Genomic DNA, 20065 nt, shown 5'->3' with positions numbered 1-20065 from the left:
TTTGAGTTCAAATAAAATTCCCTATAGAGAATTTTAAAACAGGTTATCATTTTCTTACATGTGTGGTAATCTTATAACTTTTAACCATATAAGGAATAATGATACAACAATGTGTTCATCTGACAGATAGTATGCAATGCCTGCAATGTAAGAGGCTTGTGCTTATAAACTGTGACAGTACAATATACATCCTTTCAACAGACAACTCTATTTTCTAGTGGTGATTCCAAACAGAATTGCACTTTTCCTTTTCTCAAAAGTTGACAGCACCAAACTTGCAAGCTGAAAGCCAGGCCCTGAGAAGGAGGCATCACTTGACCACTTAGTGATAGGTCCCATCCAAGGTCTTAGCAACCTTTCATTCGTCTGATTTTAGAAACATCAGACCAGTAGGGAGAAGCCTTCCCTTTGTTCTCCCATATACTTGAAGAACATTTTGTGTTTTCTTTGGCCACCGTGAGGGAATTACAAGCCTTGGAAAGTTTTATTACACTGCATCCTTCTCTCGCCCTGTTGTACGTGATGTGAGCATCAAAGGATCTGGGCACCATCAACATTTTGTCTGCTTGAAAATAAATATTTTTATAAAATGAATTGATGGCAAGAGCTTTTCATTTAGAGCAGAAGGAGCCCAGCTAAGTGATTATGGAAAGATGTTTGCCTCCAATTTAAAAGAATCATAGCATTAAGTTAGTACCTGTTGTCCTTTTAAATGGCAAAAGAAAGAAGGGCTGTTAGAAAAATCTTGCTTTTTAGAGCAGAAAACCCATGCCTGCCAAACATGACTGATTGAAAAGCCATACAGTACAACTGCTGACTTCAGCTGGCTCTGCAATCCGAAGCAACTGAAACCATCTGCTGGCAATGCACTGAGCCAAAATAGATGTTATTGAGAACTAATAAATGGATTGAAACTAGAGGTGTTTGCAAATGAGAAAAAAATATAGATGAGAAAAAAACAGTCAATATGCTTAAACATTTAAAAGCACAATGCAGATTATACTTTCAGTACATATTAAAAGTACCTTGGTTGATCTGATCTCTCTACCAAGCCTGGGGCAGAATTTGTTAAACTATCATGCCACACAGAAAGCCTGGTATGAGGTAAGGTCTTGGACCCTGTTGATAGGAATAAAGTGTCTGAAATATCAAGTAATCTTTTTATAATGTGCTGCTGAAAAAATACACCTAAATGTTATCTGTCCTTCATACCAGATTTTTCTCAGAAAACTAGTAGCAGCATTTAAATCCTTTTTATAAAACCCCTACCCTCACATGAAAACATTTCCCTTCTTCAGGCTCTACCTACCACCCAAACTCTGTTGTCCATCTGATTCCTGATGCTTAAAACTGGAAATCCTGCATCCTTACATGAACCCCTATAAATGCTGAGGCCTCTTCACAGTCTGAATTCTGGTTCCCCACCTCATTTTTCTCATGTTTCTTCACTTGATGTCTCTTAAGAGGTAAAAATCTCCCTCTCTTAACTCCATGAGGTTCTTCTTCTTTGCCCTTTTCAAAATTAGAATTTTAGGCTTGCTTAGGGGATTGTTTCCATTAATTTCTGTATCCCCCTCAAACAGCAAGTTCCACAAGGCAGAGCTTGTGTCTTTTTTGGCTTACAATTATATTCCCACACCTGACACACAGACACCATGCCTGGCACATAGTAGAGACTCAAGCAATACTTGCTGAGGGAATAAATAAATGAATGAGAAAAGCAAGAATAGGTGGGGCACAGTGGCTCATGCCTGTAAGCCCAGCACTTTGGGAGGCCAACGCAGGAGGATCACTTGAGGCCAGGAATTTGAGAAAAGCAGGGATAATAATAACACATACTTTACACAGTTCCTGTAAGAATGAAATGATATGCATGTAAAAGTGTTTGGTGCCGTGCCTGGCATATAAGTTTGTAATTACTGTAGGTTGTTATTGTTTATAATAATAGTAATAACTTGAAGTTGTTATTCTATAACAGAGACCAATTGGAAGACTCGTAAAAAATAATTGGAGTCCTACTTTTTTCTCAGCTGAAAAGGATGCCAACACAGAGATTCTGATATCCCCTTGCTGCTGGCCCAAAATGCCCAAGAAGGTGAAGAATGGGACAAATGTGGGACATTTTACCCCAAAATCATGAACAAGAAGGTCCAAAGATAAAGACAGACAGTAGCAGTAATGGCGGAGACTGGGTCCAGGCAATGGCTGTGAAGGCTGGCCACCTGGATGAACACCCAGAGATGACCTTGAAGAACATCTGCCAGCTCAGGACCACATCAGGGACTTCTAGCCCAACAACAAGCTAAGTTAAACCAGGACACTATGGGATATTTTAGAAGAGCAAACAGCAGCTCCTCAATGCCAGTGCATCTTTAAGTCCCAGCTCAATACCAAATAATGCAGATGTAAGAGAATAGATTCACGAAAGAAAAGAAAGTGAAGCCTCTATTCAAGAACTTTCACAAGGAGTGTGCTCAAACTCCTATGTGCAGTGGAATGACCAAAAATCTGCAGCTTCCCAGTCTTACTGTGAAGTCGGTTGGGTTGAGGTAGAACCCTTTTTCCTTATTAACAAGATTCTCAGATGCTTTGGATATAGAACAATTTAAGAGTCAACTTAAAAAGTACTCCCAGAAGCTTCAGCTGTTAAGTGTCTAATTATCCAAGATGAGAAACTCCTAAACTGGAATATTTTCAATGTACCTAAAAAAAAACTATCCTCTTGATTGAATTTGCATGTTATCATAAAGTTTTGAGTTAAATGCCTAACAGTTAAGGTTCAATATGAACCTGAAATAATTATTTCTACAGAAAAATAACTCATAACAAGAAATAACCATTTTTGAAGTATTAAATATGATTGACTTAATTTAAAGTTTTCCTAAATTAGACCTGAGTTTTATTAATTTATATATACACTGTTCTATTCAAATGTGTTATACGTCCAGGGAAAACTTGTAAATAATTTTTGTATGCATCTAATAAATGCTTGAATATAATTAGTAGTATTTCTAGTTTGTAATCTGAAGTGTAGTTCATAACTGAATTCTTTGTTCAATATAACTTCTTAGATTGATATAGACAACTATACATAATTAAACCTTCAAGTCTATTTTTTAAAGGAAAAAAAGAAGAGAGACCTAAGCAGACACTTACCTTGTACACACATTCAAATCCACATGATTGAGATCATCTTTATTTTCTTTTACAGCAACATCTAAATCAAAGGCTTCTTGATTTTGGATAGATCTTCGTCTTCTAGAAGACCCAGAAGCCTTCACATTATATACAACATTGAGCTGTAAAAAATAAACTAGCATAAATAACAAGTTGGACATAAATTTCCATCATTTTGCCTTCTAAATACTGTATTAGGTAATGATTCTCTTTGGATGGACCCAGTAAGATTTTTAATCTTCAAACTAGAAAAAAATTAATTTTACTTGCTAACAAAGTATCACTATTAACAAATAGTATTAAAATTTATAAAATTATGTTTAAATGGAGAAAACTGTTAAGTAATATTCCAAAACAAGTACAATAAAACACTCTGGGTGATATTTGGGGATACTAGTTTGCCAAAGAGGGTAAACATTCCCTTGAGGAAAAAACTTTCTTGACAGCATTCACTAATTTCTAAGGCCTGTTGCCCAAATGGAGTCATTTTTCTCTAACTAGAACTTCAAAAACTCTCAGTAGGATAAATCAAAACTAAAACATTGAAGAGCCTTAGTTGAACATTGCTGAGGATTATTTTTGTTCATACAACGTTTGTCAAAGATGATAAAATAAATGATAGCTTTCAAGTCAACTGGGTCTTTCTCGGCATCTACTCTGTACCCACCACTGATGTTAAAGGTGCCGTAGACACACTGGGAGAGCCTGAGGACCCGTGTCTTTCTCAAAGGGATCCTAAATCAGAAGCTTAGGAATGTACTCAAAACTTCCTAGTCCAGTCTCATCCCCAGATGGACTGGAATCTATTTAAATGTTTTACCTCATCCCCTTTTTTATAACAAGGTTCATAAAGCTTACTGTTGCTTTGTAAGGTTGTATTTTCTTTTAACTTATACCTAAAACACATACACATATGCACACGTGCACACACACACACACACCCCCCTCAGAACTAACATCTAATACCCCTCATGGATTTGCATACTTAAAAAAATCCTCTAAGCCTTCATTTTTCAAATCTAAAAGTTGCAATCTTCTTATTCTGCCACAATCCAAACTGATATAATCCTTCATCCATTTGATCTTTCTGGTTATCTTACTTTGGACATTTGTCAACTCTTTCTTAAAGTATAATGATTACATTATAGAGTATTCCTGAAGCAGCTGAAGAACAGTCCCATAAAATTGGAGAAATGTTTTCTATTATTTCCATCATTCCCCTTTCGGTGGCATGCAATTGTCCCTTTAGAGACCAATGCTATCAGGAAACAAACAAGGACTACTCTGTCTCTCGGGTCATAATTAATGCCCATCCATAACTAAGTATTAGGGTTTACATTTGGCAATAAAGCTCAACTGCTCACTCAGGGAACTTCAAAAGATCTTGCAGTTTATTTCCAACAGTTTAGTATTTTATTACCCAAAAGAGGGTAATATTTACTGCAAACTCATGAGTTTTCTTTGCCTTCCTTGTTCCAGAGCACTTATAAAAATATCAACTGTAAGAAATCTCAATACCCATTTCTGGGTGACCAACTTCTTTGTAATTTTTTTCCTCCCTCATGAGAAGTGCCTACTGGTCCCTTCCTTTTGTTTTCTGCATTTTGAGACCGACATGGGATTGATAAACATTCTGACCAACAGGTACCATATTTACCCCTGTGTGCTTCAAGCCTCAAGTAAAAAATCACTTGGTTTCAGTAATTTCTCTACATTTGGTTTATCAAAAATGAATTCCAACCAACTTGGTGATTTAAGTACATATAATTTTTCAATTTTATCTAGAATACACAGCATATTTACTTTTGGATTTACTCTTGGATTGCAAGACAGCTTGAGAATGAGAATTTTCCCATGGTCTTTGTTAGTAAAGATCGAAATAAATTGTTTACTTTCTCTTTCTGACCTTTTCACTGAATACCATTCCTTTTCATTGTGATCATTTTTCCTTTAGTTTTAAAAAATGTTTACTGTATTCAGAGTATAATGCAAAATAATCTTAGAATTATTTGGAAGTTTCTAAATTATACCTGCTTAGCAAGGTATACCCGCCCTACTCAGCAAGTATACCTGTTCTCTCTACTAGAATGATTGTGCTGGTTTTTGAAAAAAGTACTTTTTCTCCATAATAGCCATTTTTTTACTTTCTCAGTAAGTGTTTCAGTGTTTTTGTTTGGTCGTTTGGTTGTTTGTTTCTACCCAAGCACACAACCATTTTTGTTCCTATCACATATTATCCTTGGGTTCTAATGAGATGATCTTAAAGTCCTCAATATTTTTATGTGCTATTTAGTGTGATGATTATCTTATTCAGTATTTTTCATACTACTTCCATTTTATTGTAGCTCCTGCTGCACCATAAAAATGTAGATTTCTTTATATTTTCTTTCTGTACCAGAGGATTGAGCATAATTATGCTTTAATTGTTACATTTACTATTATATAAGATTTTACATTAAAGGGACACAATTCCTCCCCTCAAGTCAATAATTCTACCATGTTGACTTCTACATTCTCAGATGAATATTAAGAAATTATAAGTAAAACATGTATTTGTTATCAGGAATCATATTGGAGGACATTAACCCTCACTTCAAAAAGCAAATAATCTCCAAGAAATAGTTTTCAAATAGAAAATCAATCTATATAATTGCTCTCTACTCACTGGCTGGCAACATCTCTAATACTTTTTATTAAAGACAGTGATATATCTTGCTTAAGTCACAGATGTAAATCATTAAGAATTATATTCAAGTTATCTAAGATTTAATAAAGCCCCAAACCAAATAATTATTATAAAAAGTCATATTTAACTTAAAAAAATAAGCATCGTTACATACCTGACAAATAGCAAATCCAAAACCATTTGCGGAAATATTAACTGCAGTTGGCTGTACCACAGCAAGCTGAATCAAGGTGAAAAAAAGTGAATGAGGCTAATTTTCCATATCTAGATCCTTCCAAGTAGCAAAACAGATCAGTCCTATCCCTCATTAGGAAAAGAAGCAATCACTGACAGCACTAAGAGCTTTGCACTGTCTCACATATCAAAAGCTATGGGTCAAATAGGTAAGCAAGGTGATGAAAGGAAAAGTGCACACTCCCCAAGCTCCCTCACCTCTGCCCATGGGAGGGCACATTAGTGCTACTGACAAGTCTGTCCTCCTGTTGGGGCTGAAGCATAAAAGACAAGAAACTAAAGTCATCTCCCTCCCCTGACCTCCCTTAATCAGGGCCTAATCCCCTGGCTTTCCCAGGAACACAACAACACATTGTCTATGGCTGTGCCTAACTTTATTCCTTCTTTTCCTTTATCATCACCACTCTTCATCACTTTCCAGAATTGAAGTTATCACCTTCATCCATTGTACTTAACCTCCCACAAAACTGATCAAGGGAATAAAGTTAAGAACAAGCATATTCTTTTATTCCAGTTAAAGTAAGAATTCTACTACCGGTTCTATCAATTCTCCTACGAAGACATGTGGAGCAGCTGAAAAGAACATGGTCTTTGGAATGATGAGTTCAAATCCTAGCTCTACTGTTACTAGTAACATGATCTTGAGCAAGTCACTTAACCTCTCTCAGCCTCAGTTTTATCATATGTATGATGGGGATAAATGTACTTACTTCTTAGAGTTACTTTGAGAAGTAAATGCAATAGCATACGTAAAGTAATCTAGCACAGTGCCTATGAAGAATAAAAACTCAACAGGTTTCTATGTTCATTCCTTTCCCAATGTTACAGTGCCCGTGTTTTCTCCTGTTCCACCAATCTTTCCAAAGTTCCCCACCCTTCCAGAGCTCAGCAAATTCAGCCAAAGGAGGGCACCTCTTCTCCCTATTACTCTACAGAGCTCTGGAAACAAGTCTTTGTTGAAATCAACAGATTACAAATAAAGCAGTATTCCAGCATAAAGAATTGTCTACACTGATTTTTAAATAACTGCCCCTTGCCCACACCTCTGCTGTCTGAAGGAGTAAGCGGTTGTGTGTGTCAATCAGAAACTTTGCAGGACTTGGTGAGCTAGGCCCCATCACGGTCACTTGGATATTTGTCCTTTCTGTATTCATTAGGGCTGCAAATTCAGACAGAGCCTTTAAAGCCACAGTGGTATCCTGTTGAGGGAAGAAAAACATTTGTACATATAAGTATATATCAAGGTCTTCAAAGAGTAAATTTAGTAGTATTTTGTTGCTGGATATTCATACACCTTCCTTCAGAGTGGAATGCTCCCTGATTCATATTTGAATGTCCTTGGCCTAGAGTGCAGGAGAGGCTCAGAAAATGTTTGCTGAAATGTTTTATCGTTTTTAGTGTATAGATCTTATTGATTTTTGTCAGATTAATCCCTAAACAGTTCACATTTTATGCTATTTTGATTTGCGTTTCCATTGCTCATATATAGATACAATGGATTTCTGTACAATGATTTTTTTATACCACAACGTTACTAAATTCACTTGTTAATCCTAGTAGCATTTCTGTAGATCCCACTAAATTTTGCACATAAATGATTATATTATCAGTAAATTAAAAGTTTCAGTTTTTCCTTTCCAAAAAGAAGAAAAGAAAATAGAAAATATTTGCTATATGGAACTGAACATCTACTCTTATATCAGTTACCACAGATGAAAAGTGGCAGATGGGGAACTGATTTATTCCATATAAATATCAGATATGAAATTCATAGTAATGAGAAAAAAATTAAAATTAGTGAATTTAGCCTTTTGCTTAAGTTACTAAACTTTGAAACTGCCAAGTAATTTTATGAAATCAAAGAAAAAATGCAACCACATACTTTTAAAAATATTTTTATATATAACATATAATTTATATAATATATATAAAATATATACTATATATTATATATAAAATATATATAATAAATAAATCTATATTATATATTATAGTTTAAAGGGAAAAAACTATCATCTCTCACCTGACTAGATGCAAAACCACCCAAGCTATTTCTTTGCCTGCTTAGCCACCGCATAATTGGGATTCCCTCAGAAGTCTGAAATTGTAAGAAGTGTGAGAGCAGTGCATAGGCTGCAACTTCAATATCCAGGGAGCGTGGCTGCCAGGAGTCAGAAAGTTTGGACTCTGATGACACCCAGAATTGCATGCCACCTGCAAGAGAAAAGTAATAACATTCTGATCAATTATCCAGAAAAATTACATTTTATACCATTAAATATTCCTACTCTGGTCCAAGTTGTACTTAACTAGCATAAAAAATATATACTTGTATACATGTATTTATTTATGCCAAACATGTATTTATTTATCACAAACACACACACACATACATATGTATACATGTGCCTATATGTTGCTTTTTTAAACTATTACAAGTTAAGTATATCTTATCCAAAAAGCTTGGGGCCAGAAGTGTGTCCAATTTCTGTTTTGTTTGAATTTTTGGAATATTTACAGCATACATACATTCCAAAATCTGAAATGCTCAAAAATCTGAAACTTTTTGAGCACTGACATGATACTCAAAGGAAATGCTCATTGGAGCATTTTGGATTTCAGATTTTTGGATTAGGGATGCTCAACCTATATACTTGTAAATTTTCATCCTTTTCCCATTGCCTACATTTGAGGATGTTTTGATGAAAATAGTTTTCCTAAGAGAAATTCCCTATATTTGGCTCAAGACTAAATAGCTACAAATAAAAGGAAAAAATAATATATTTCAGAAGATAATGCACGTTACTTATCTGACCAGGCCATCCCCAAAATATTTTAAGACACATCGAAAAGAATCCTATTCTGGGAATCTGCCATTAACTAGCTCTAATATTCTGGAAAGACTCTCCCATTTTCATTATCTGAAGGTTGGTGTTTACAGTTTGAGGTTCAAGCCCCCAAGAAAAAAAATTAGGATCCCCAGCTAACTCAACAACCTTCCTAGAGATAATTCTGCTCTAGTCCCCAGAGGACCATCCTACTTGGTGCCCTCTCTCAAATATTACTATTTAGATGATGACTACACTTAGGTGGAATATTAAATAACTACCACTTAGCCAAGCAGACAAGAAGAAAAAATGTCAAAGACTGCTTCAGCCTCTAAGCAATAATCTTCTAGTCCCCAGCTTTGGAATAGGTAACAAGGATTCAATCTAAGTTACTGTTAATACAATATTTTTTACAGTCTCAGAAGAAGCCTCTAAACACTTTCTACAATTATCCCTTCTTGAATTAACAGAAATTTGAATCACTGGACATTATCTTATTTCTGCCCACCCACTTCCATCTCTCTCTTTCTTACACACACACACACACACACACACACACCTGGATCCCTGTCCACTTTGTATATAAAATACACATAATCCACTTACTAGCAGCATTTTTTGGTATTCACATTTCTTTTAATTAGCATTTTAGTTCCTATTTTTGAGCATTTGCTATGCAGCAGCATTGCACATTATCTCATTTAATCCTCACAGCCACTCTAAAATAGGTGCCATTTCCACTTTACAGTTGGGAAAACTGAACCTCATAAAGGTAAGTTGCAGAACCAGGATTTAACCTGTCTCTCCAGAACCCAAGGTCTTAGCAAACTACAAGGCTGCCAAACCAGAAATGGTATCAGACACTCAAAGGGTAACTGACATAGGGCATCACATATCTAAAATAAAGAGACATCTGAGCCCTCAAATTCTGTTAAAAAAAACCCTGGGGAGACCAGAAGCATTGTGGCCATGTCAGGCCCATCCTGATCTCATTATGTGTTTTACTTTTCACCAAAAGATGCAGATGTAATCAATTTCAAACCTGGTTAAAAATTTTTCTCATGTAAGTTATATATTTCATAAAGCATAACAACCTCAAGTGGGCCCAGCACATTACCTTCTTGTTCTGCTCTCCAAGTCAGCATATTCAAAGCTTCCTTCGCTTTAGGACTCCCCACTGATGACAATGCATAAGTTATAAGGGCTAGAGTATAATTGTCTGAAATTCCTCTACTGAATTCAGACTCCAAAAAATGGATAGACTCTTGCACATCAATGTTAGGCTTGGAAGAAAAAAAGTATGTTTTTTACTATTCAGAGTAACCCATTACCACATACTGAAACAAAAAGTACTTTGAAACATGCATTTAAAAAATAAGTTCAGTGTCTATGAAGTACCTGACCTTGTCCTAGGCAATGAAAATCAACCATGATCATTGACATTTAAAGATTTGCCATGCATTTTGAAAATAATACTGTTTTTCAGTTTTTATAAGTAAACAGGTGTCATTCCCTAGAAGAAAAAAGTAGAGCTTTTGCCAGTGTTTCTCCCACTCAGTATCACAGACTCAGATAAGAACAGCAAACTGCTTGAGAAATATATTTCTTATATTTGATCTCTGGTAGTGCGGCCCTAAGTTCAGGAAAAGTTTAGCTTCTACATGCCTACTAGTAGAATAGGAAAATAGTGGGGGTCCTAATAAAGAGAATGACTTTGGTGATCTCATAAAATGCAGTAGGCAGTAAGCAGTAAAGGCATCAATCACCAGGACAGCTCTGGAGCAAACTTAAGCTCGTCAGCATACCTTTCCACGCATACTCATTCTCATCCAGGCATCCATGCCCGTTCAACACACTTTTCAGGGTATGGGTGTTCTCAGCACTAAATTAACAGATATTGTAACTGTTCCATGATGTTTTAGAAGTAAAAAATCCTTCACAATCTAAACTTGCTAGAACACATTGTCAAATTTTAAATAATTTTCTTTCCCCTCAGAAATTAACTTTTTCAATGATAAAACATGTATTGACTTATCTTACCAATAGCAAGTACAATACATACATTAAAAAGCATTTTTAGAATTCTCTTAGTTATTCTGAAAGAGTGGGTTAATGTTTTCATTCTCAGATTTTGGAACATGGCCACAAATGGAAAGCAAAAGAGTACTCAAATTCAGATTTCACATGTGTTGTAAAACTGCAACGTGTTAAGTTTCCACACACATATTTGACCCATTAAGACCTACCTTCCTTGAATTTCCCATCTATCATTTGTTAAATTAAATATGAAATACCTGATACTTTCTATATCCCAGGAGAGAAGTTACAATATAGGCTGTAAGTGTTACTGGACTTTTATTGCCACCTTGAAGCTCACTATGAATCACTCTTCCTGGATCCCAAAATTCACCGTTGGATTTCTGATGTCCTTTAAGCCAAGTGTATGTTCTGTGTAACACATTCTGATCAATATCTATGTAAGGATCAGCTTCAAGGAAACATCTTAAAACAAAAGCTGACAACCTTTATGAAAAGAGAAAAAAATTACGTAAAATACACTTTATAAGGTCCACCAAATAACACTGAGCAAGCAAAACAACAACACTTTTTCCCCATCAGAAGATTCATCAAAGGGGGAATCACTGAAGATGGAACAAAGGAAAGAAAAAAAGCAAAAAAGAAAGAGCAAAGGGACAAGGTAAGCAACTCTCTCTAGCAGGCAGAACTGGTTTCCACTTGGGCTTGGCCAAGAAATTCCATGTTGACTCAAAAATCTCAGATTTGAAAAGGAATTTAGAAATGATCTAATCCAGCTCCATTTTTTAATTTAATTTTATTTTATTTTTATTTATTTTTTATTATTATACTTTAAGTTCTAGGGTACATGTGCACAACGTGCAGGTTTGTTACATATGTATACATGTGCCATGTTGGTGTGCTGCACCCGTTAACTCGTCACTTACATTAGGTATGTCTCCTAATGCTATCCTTTCCCCCTCCCCCCACCCCACAACAGGTCCCGGTGTGTGATGTTCCCCTTCCTGTGTCCAAGTGTTCTCATTGTTCAATTTCCACCTATGAGTGAGAACATGAGGTGTTTGGTTTTTTGTCCTTGTGATAGTTTGCTGAGAATGATGGTTTCCAGCTTCATCCATGTCCCTACAAAGGACATGAACTCATCCTTTTTTATGGCTGCATAGTATTGCATGGTGTATATGTGCCACATTTTCTTAATCCAGTCTATCATGGATGGACATTTGGGCTGGTTCCAAGTCTTTGCTATTGTGAATAGTGCCGCAATAAATATACGTGTGCATGTGTCTTTATAGCAGCATGATTTATAATCCTTTGGGTATACACCCAGTAATGGGATGGCTGGGTGTGGGGAAAAGAAAGAGAGATCAGATTGTCACTGTGTCTGTGTAGAAAGAAGTAGACATAGGAGACTCCATTTTGTTCTGTACTAAGAAAAATTCTTCTGCCTTGAGATGCTGTTAATCTGTAACCTTACCCCCAACCCTGTGCCCTCTGAAACATGTGCTGTGTCAACTCAGGGTTAAATGGATTAAGGGCTGTGTAAGATGTGCCTTGTTAAACAGATGCTTGAAGGCAGCATGCTCGTTAAGAGTCATCACCACTCCCTAATCTCAAGTACCCAGGGACACAAACACTGCGGAAGGCCGTAGGGACCTCTGCCTAGGAAAGCCAGGTATTGTCCAAGGTTTCTCCCCATGTGATAGTCTGAAATGTGGCCTCGTGGGAAGGGAAAGACCTGACCGTCCCCCAGCCCGACACCCGTAAAGGGTCTGTGCTGAGGAGGATTAGTATAAGCGGAAGGAACACCTCTTTGCAGTTGAGATAAGAGGAAGGCATCTGTCTCCTGCCCGTCCCTGGGCAATGGAATGTCTCGGTAGAAAATCCGACTGTGAATTTGCCTGCCTTGGCCTCCCAAAGTGCTAGGATTACAGGCATGAGCCACCATGCCTAGACATTTTTTTTTTTTTTTAAGAGACAGAGTCGGGCTGCGCTGGGAGGCGGCGATGAGAGGCTCACACGCCTCCAGCCCGGCCCCGGCCCCCCGGGACGGAGAGCCGAGCAGCCCCGGCTCTGGGCTACGGACTATGGGCAAATAGCTCTGACCACCCGGCGAAGCATGCCGCCTGCCTTGGCCTCCCAAAGTGCCGAGATTGCAGCCTCTGCCCGGCCGCCACCCCATCTGGGAAGTGAGGAGCCCCTCTGCCTGGCTACCCAGTCTGGAAAGTGAGGAGCGTCTCTGCCCGGCCGCCATCCCATCTAGGAAGTGAAGAGCGCCTCTTCCCGGCCACCATCCCATCTGGGAAGTGAGGAGCGTCTCTGCCCAGCCGCCCATCGTCTGAGATGTGGGGAGCGCCTCTGCCCCGCCGCCCCATCTGGGAAGTGAGGAGCGCCTCTACCCGGCCGCGACCCCGTCTGGGAGGTGAGGAGCGTCTCTGCCCAGCCGCCCTGTCTGAGAAGTGAGGAGACCCTCCGCCTGGCAACCACCCCATATGAGAAGTGAGGAGCCCCTCCGCCCAGCAGCCACCCCGTCTGGGAAGTGAGGAGCGTCTCTGCCCGGCAGCCACCCCATCCAGGAGGGAGGTGGGGGTCAGCCCCCACCAGGCCAGCCGCCCCGTCCGGGAGGGAGGTGGGGGGGGTCAGCCCCCTGCCCGGCCAGCCGCCCCGTCTGGGAGGTGAGGGGCGCCTCTGCCTGGCCACCCCTACTGGGAAGTGAGGAGCCCCTCTGCCCGGCCAGCCGCCCCATCCGGGAGGGAGGTGGGGGGGTCAGCCCCCTGTCCGGCCAGCCACCCCGTCCGGGAGGTGAGGGGCGCCTCTGCCCGGCTGCCCCTACTGGGAAGTGAGGAGCCCCTCTGCCCGGCCAGCCGCCCCGTCCGGGAAGGAGGTGGGGGGGTCAGCCCCCCGCCCGGCCAGCCGCCCCATCTGGGAGGGAGGTGGGGGGGTCAGCCCCCCGCCTGGCCTGCCACCCCGTCCAGGAGGGAGGTGGGGGCGTCAGCCCCCCTGCCCGGCCAGCCGCCCTGTCCGGGAGGTGAGGGGTGCCTCTGCCCGGCCACCCCTACTGGGAAGTGAGGAGCCCCTCTGCCCGGCCAACCGCCCGGTCCGGGAAGGAGGTGGGGGGGTCAGCCCCCCGCCCGGCCAGTCGCCCCATCCGGGAGGGAGGTGGGGGGGTCAGCCCCCCGCCCGACCAGCCGCCCGGTCCGGGAGGTGAGGGGCGCCTCTGCCCGGCCGCCCCTACTGGGAAGTGAGGAGCCCCTCTGCCTGGCCAGCCGCCCCGTCTGGGAGGGAGGCGGGGGGGGTCAGCCCCCCGCCCGGCCAGCCACCCAGTCCGGGAGATGAGGGGCACCTCTGCCCGGCCGCCCCTACTGGGAAGTGAGGAGCCCCTCTGCCCGGCCACCGCCCCGTCTGGGAGGTGTACCCGGCAGCTCATTGGGAATGGGCCATGATGACAATGGCAGTTTTGTGGAATAGAAGCAGGGGAAAGGCGGGGAAGGGATTGAGAGATCGGATGGTTGCCATGTCTGTGTAGAGGGAGGTAGACACGGGAGACTTTTCATTTTGTTCTGTACTAGGAAAAATTCTTCTGCCTTGTGATCCTGTTGATCGGTGACCTTACCCCCAACTCTGTGCTCTCCGAAACATGTGCTGTGTCCACTCAGGGTTAAATGGATTAAGGGTGGTGCAAGATGTGCTTTGTTAAACAGATGCTTGAAGGCAGCATGCTCGTTAAGAGTCATCACCACTCCCTAATCTCAAGTACCCAGGGACACAAACACTACGGAAGGCCGCAGGGTCCTCTGCATAGGAAAACCAGAGACCTTTGTTCACTTGTTTATCTGCTGACCCTCCCTCCACTATTGTCCTATGACCCTGCCAAATCCCCCTCTGTGAGAAACACCCAAGAATGATCAATAAAAATAAATAAATTAAAAAAAAAAATCCGATTGTATGTTCCATCTACTGAGATAGGGGAAACCTGCCTTAGGGCTGGAGGTGGGACATGCGGGCAGTAATACTGCTCTTTAAGGCATTGAGATGTTTATGGGTATGCATATCTAAAGCACAGCACTTAATTCTTTAACCCTGAGTTGACACAGCACATGTTTCAGAGAGCTCGGGGGTAAGGTTACAGATTAACAGCATCTCAAGGCAGAAGAATTTTTCTTAGTACAGAACAAAATGGAGTCTCCTATGTCTACTTCTTTCTACACAGACACAGTAACAATCTGATCTCTCTTTCTTTTCCCCACAGCTGGGTCAAATGGTATTTCTAGTTCTAGATCCTTGAGGAATCGCCACGCTGTCTTCCACAATGGTTGAACTAGTTTACAGTCCCACCAACAGTGTAAAAGTATTCCTATCTCTCCACAACTTCTCCAGCACCTGTTGTTTCCTGACTTTTTAATGATCGCCATTCTAACTGGTGTGAGATGGTATCTCATTGTGGTTTTGATTTACATTTCTCTGATGGCCAGTGATGATGAGCATTTTTTAATGTGTCTGTTGAATCCAGCTCCATTATTTTGTAGACTGAGAATCTGACAGTCCAAGAGAGTTAAATAAATTGTCCAAGGTTATTCATCTTTGGACTGTTCTAGATATTTACCAAAGAAGAGCTCCAACACACTTCAGTCAGCCCCAAAGCTGTGGGTGAAGAATGCATACATAGTTCACAAGCAAACTGTAGTACTTCAAGTGGGGGAAATGATATTTTTCTCTCCTATAGAATGGGAGTTAGCCAACTGTAGCCTGTGGGCCAAATCTGCCTGGCCCAAATCTGGCCCTCAAGCCAAATACAGCCCAGGGCCTGTTTATGTGTGCACCAACCCAGCCCCCACCTGCCAACACCACCACCTAAGAGCGGGTTTTAAAAGAAGGAAAAGAAAAAGACAAAGACAGGAAAGAAAGAGGGAGGAGAGGGAGGAAGAGGGAAGAGCATGCAATGGAGACTCTACGCGGCCCGAAATGCCTGAAATACTTACAATCTGACCCTTTACAGAAAAGTTTGCCAGTCCCTGCTACAAAACACTATACTGAGGTAAAAAGAACATCAAGCAATACAACACTGAAAGCTTTCTATTTATGGTTCTATATCCTGAGTCAGGCCAAGGCCAAGAGAAAATTTGAAGCAGATCTGTTTCATGTTATATAAAGTTTCATGTGGTAAACATTACTGATATTCAATAATATACAGTTCTCTTTTACTTTGGTTACACAGAGGAATTCACTTTCCTGCCCCAGTGAGGTTAGGCATAGCCATGTGACCAGCTCTGAGAAGGATAAAATGAGTAGAAATGATACACTCAGGATGAAGTCTCTAATTGCCAGTGCTATAGACTGCAGCCTCCTCTTTCCGGGCTGTGGCAAACCTGGAGCCTCCTTTTGGAGACGTGGACACGTTGGCAGCTGCAGAGCCCCCTGCTGACCACAATGGAAAGGCAGCATGAACAAGAAATCCCTTCATTGTTAATTGCTTAGATTGAGTAGGTTGGTTGTTACCACAGCACTCCTAGTCTATCCTGATTGATACAGTGAGTCAATCTTTTTCTGAGTAAAATAGGAAATTGAAGATAAGTACAAGAAGAGAGATTAATCATCCAAAATCAGCCACATAGAGATTCCAGTCTGGAGGAAACTGGCTGTTCATACTTAATTCCATCAGTGTTTGTTTTTCACACACACACACACACACACACAAACTTAAAGAAACTACATTGACCGCAGTAACACAACACTTGTGTTAGTCATGGAAGATTAAGAAAAAAGCTGTGTCACAATCACCCGGCATTTCTAACTGATTTTATCAGCTGCACCATCATCATAAAGTATCTTTATTTCTGTTTCTTACACACACACACACACAAAAGAGGATTTATAACTTATCTTTTCTAAATAAAAACATTTGATTTGTTAATGTTTGAAAATAATACTTTAAAAAGAAAATCTCTTTTTAAAGCCAGACTAAGGAAAAAGCAACCTCCCAGTCTATAATATATAGAGATATATCTGTCAATTTCGTGGCTATTGTGACCTAGTGAAAGCCCATTCCATGACACGGATTTGTTCAGTTGGCAAAAACACTTACCAAGTGCTCCCAGAAGGGTCATAATTCCCAAAAGCACTGAAAGAGCCATCTTCCCTCTGATAGAGAAGTTCTCTCTGGTAACCTAGACACAAAAATAGACAGATAGTCAAAGTAATCATTAACTTGCAATGGATGAAAGTTTCTAATTATGACTTCATATTGAGGAAATATGGGCAGAGAGGGGGAAAGAAGAAATCAAACCAAGAGCTAATATTGAGTACTTTCTATTTTAAGTGCTGTTGGAAATTTAAAATGCCAGGACTTTTCAAGCAGAATGCATAAAATAAAAACTGTGATATCCCAGCCGGGTGCAGTGGCTCACGCCTATAATCCCAGCACTTTGGGAGGCCGAAGCAGGTGGATTGCCTGAAGTCAGGACTTCGAGACCAGCTTAACCAACATGGTGAAACCCCATCTCTATTAAAAATACAAAAGGTAGCCGGGCATGGTGGCACATGCCTGTAATCCCAGCTACTCGGGAGGCTGAGGCAGGAGAATCGCTTGAACCCAGGAAGCAGAGGTTGCAGTGAGCCGAGATTTGCGTCATTGCACTCCAGCCTTGGCAACAAGAGCAAAACTCCATCTCAAGAAAAAAAAAAAAAAAAAAGCCTGTGATATCCCAAATTAAAGTAAATTAAAAGATCACTATGGCATAGATGATGCTTCTAGCCATTCAAAAGCAAGCAAATTAAAGGCAGACTTTTATTTAACTCTCTAGTGTTCATCAAAATTGTTTCAAAGCTTAGTCATCTAGAACTGTTTGCTACAGAAGAAAAATACTATGTAGGGTATCATTAATTTAAGTTTAAGGCCAAAGTAGAAAATAAAAGTATTTTCTATTCTTAGACCAGCAATACAGAGGAGGAAATGCTAAATAATCTAAAACGGTGGCTCTTAAATTTTGGGGCCATGGCCAACTGAGGTAAACCAAAAAACCAACTTGCCTGCCTACCCACCAATTCCATGTTTCCACTAAAAAAAAAAATATATATATATATATATATATATACACACACACACACACACACACACACACATATACACATGCTCAGTGGTGGCAATGAAGTATCATTACAGAAGTAAATTGGGTAGGGGGTTAAGGCTCACGTATCTGCATTAATAAAAGCAAATGTGTCATATTTGCAAATAGTTACAAATAAATGATTGCAAATAAAAAGCAGATGTTTCATATTTGCAAAGCAATGCATACAGATCTCAAAGTCCAGTGTGAGAAAACATAGGCCAAACTCTAAAGGATTCACCAAACAACCCACAATAAACTAACTTGCTAAAAATAAAGTTAAGATAGCAATAACTTATCACTAAAAAAGCAACCATTAGCAGGAACATTTCCAGCTCAAGGCATTATCAATGACTCTCTGATGGCCAAAAATCCTTCTAAAAATTACAGGATTCCACTATTAGCAGGTAAGGGCACACAGCCTGAGCTTTGCAGCACAGCCATGGCAAAGCTTGGCAACCATACTCATTTGTGAAATGTTGAAATCATTCCCCAGTAAACTGCAGTAATAAACAAATTTGACTTTATGAATACTGTATTTTAGAAGCATCCAGAACTATAAGTAAAATTCATATTTGACTAACTAAACATAAGCATTAATGGTTTGAAATTACAGTTAATGTGTTCTCACCTTCAAGTCCCAAACTTCTCCCTGAGTCTTTCCAAAAGAAACCCTAGATTTAAGTATCTGATTTAAGTTACAATAAAACAAAATGCATAAAGCAAAAAAGAAAACAAGATACTCTGTTTCATGGTGATATTTAAGACTTATGGTAAAAGAAATATAAACATTTAAAGTGATGACAAAACTTTGCTTAATTTGAAGAAGGGAACATTAGATTATACCTTTATGTTTCTAATTGAATTATTACAGTGCAGTAATTAGCCAACTTTCATTGAGCACTCATTAGATGTCAGGAACTGTTCAAAGTCCTTTGCAGGATTAACTCAGGTAATTCTCACAAGGACCCTCTGACATAGATGCTATTATTATTCCCTTTTTACAGATAATGAGACTGAAACTCAGCGGATACAGATACCATGTGCATGGTCACACAGCTAACAGGGAGTGAAGTTGGGCATTAGCCAACGTCTCACTGGCTCCAAGGCCACTGTCTCCTAGTAAATCACAGAGCTCTTCCAATTATTAAACATGATAAAAGAAGAAAAGACTTCAGTAAGTACCTTTTACATGGAAAGCTCTCAACAAACAATAGGCATTACTCTCTAACATAGGTGTAGAGGAAGGCTCTCTAAGCACCAGATGCAATAAAATAAAAAAATTGATGCATTTGACTATTTTCTTAAAGTTTTTAAACTATTCCAAGGCAAAACACACTATAAGCAAGGCTTAACAAATAAATTAAGACAATATTTGCAACATATAAGATGGATAAATAGCTAATATCAATATTATGTAATTTTTATGTATGTTTATATGTTATTACTTACATGTATATACATATGTAAAGAACTTTTTAAAAATTAGGGTAAAGGATAAAAAGCCCTATAAAAATAAGTGAATAAAAGACAAAACAGATAAGTCACAAAAGACAAAAATATAAAAACAAATTTTAATATAGAAAACACGTTCAACTTCATAACAGGAGAAACTCAAATTAAACCTACACTGAGATACCATTTCTCTCCCATCAGATTAGCATTAAGATTCAAAAGTCTGACCACTCCTTCTGTTGGGTGAGCTGTATGGAAACCAGCACTGATCCACTGCTAGAGGGAATTCAGAAGGGTACAACTACCATGTAGGTGAATGTCTTTACCCTCTGACCCAGTAATCCCAGTTCTAGGAATCTACCCTGAAGACACACCTCCAACAATACAAAAATATATACGCAGAAGATTATTCATTACAGCATCATTTGTAATTGTAACATAATGGAAACAATCTTAGTGCCCCAAAACTGGAGACTGATTGAACAAACTATGGTACACACACATGACAGAGTACGATGCAGCTGTGAAAAAAAGAATGAGGAATATCT

General features: G+C 39.7%; 1 protein-coding gene across 1 annotated transcript in view; it reads right to left on the bottom strand.

Moving 5' to 3' along the window:
• The window catches only part of CD109 (CD109 molecule), a 135862-nt gene that overhangs the window by 10032 nt on the left and 105765 nt on the right, over positions 1 to 20065 (bottom strand). Inside the window, exons 24-30 of the mRNA XM_518588.8 lie at positions 17042 to 17123; positions 11220 to 11448; positions 10043 to 10208; positions 8121 to 8311; positions 7141 to 7296; positions 6018 to 6083; positions 3157 to 3299 (exon numbers count right to left, since the gene is read on the bottom strand). Coding sequence (XP_518588.3) covers positions 3157 to 3299; positions 6018 to 6083; positions 7141 to 7296; positions 8121 to 8311; positions 10043 to 10208; positions 11220 to 11448; positions 17042 to 17123 — 1033 coding nt within the window. The remainder of the gene's footprint in view (positions 1 to 3156; positions 3300 to 6017; positions 6084 to 7140; positions 7297 to 8120; positions 8312 to 10042; positions 10209 to 11219; positions 11449 to 17041; positions 17124 to 20065) is intronic.

The sequence above is a fragment of the Pan troglodytes genome, chromosome 5, assembly GCF_028858775.2.
Source record: "Pan troglodytes isolate AG18354 chromosome 5, NHGRI_mPanTro3-v2.0_pri, whole genome shotgun sequence".
In the NCBI taxonomy this organism is placed as follows: Eukaryota; Metazoa; Chordata; class Mammalia; order Primates; family Hominidae; genus Pan; species Pan troglodytes.
This window is presented reverse-complemented; position numbering and strand designations above follow the sequence as displayed.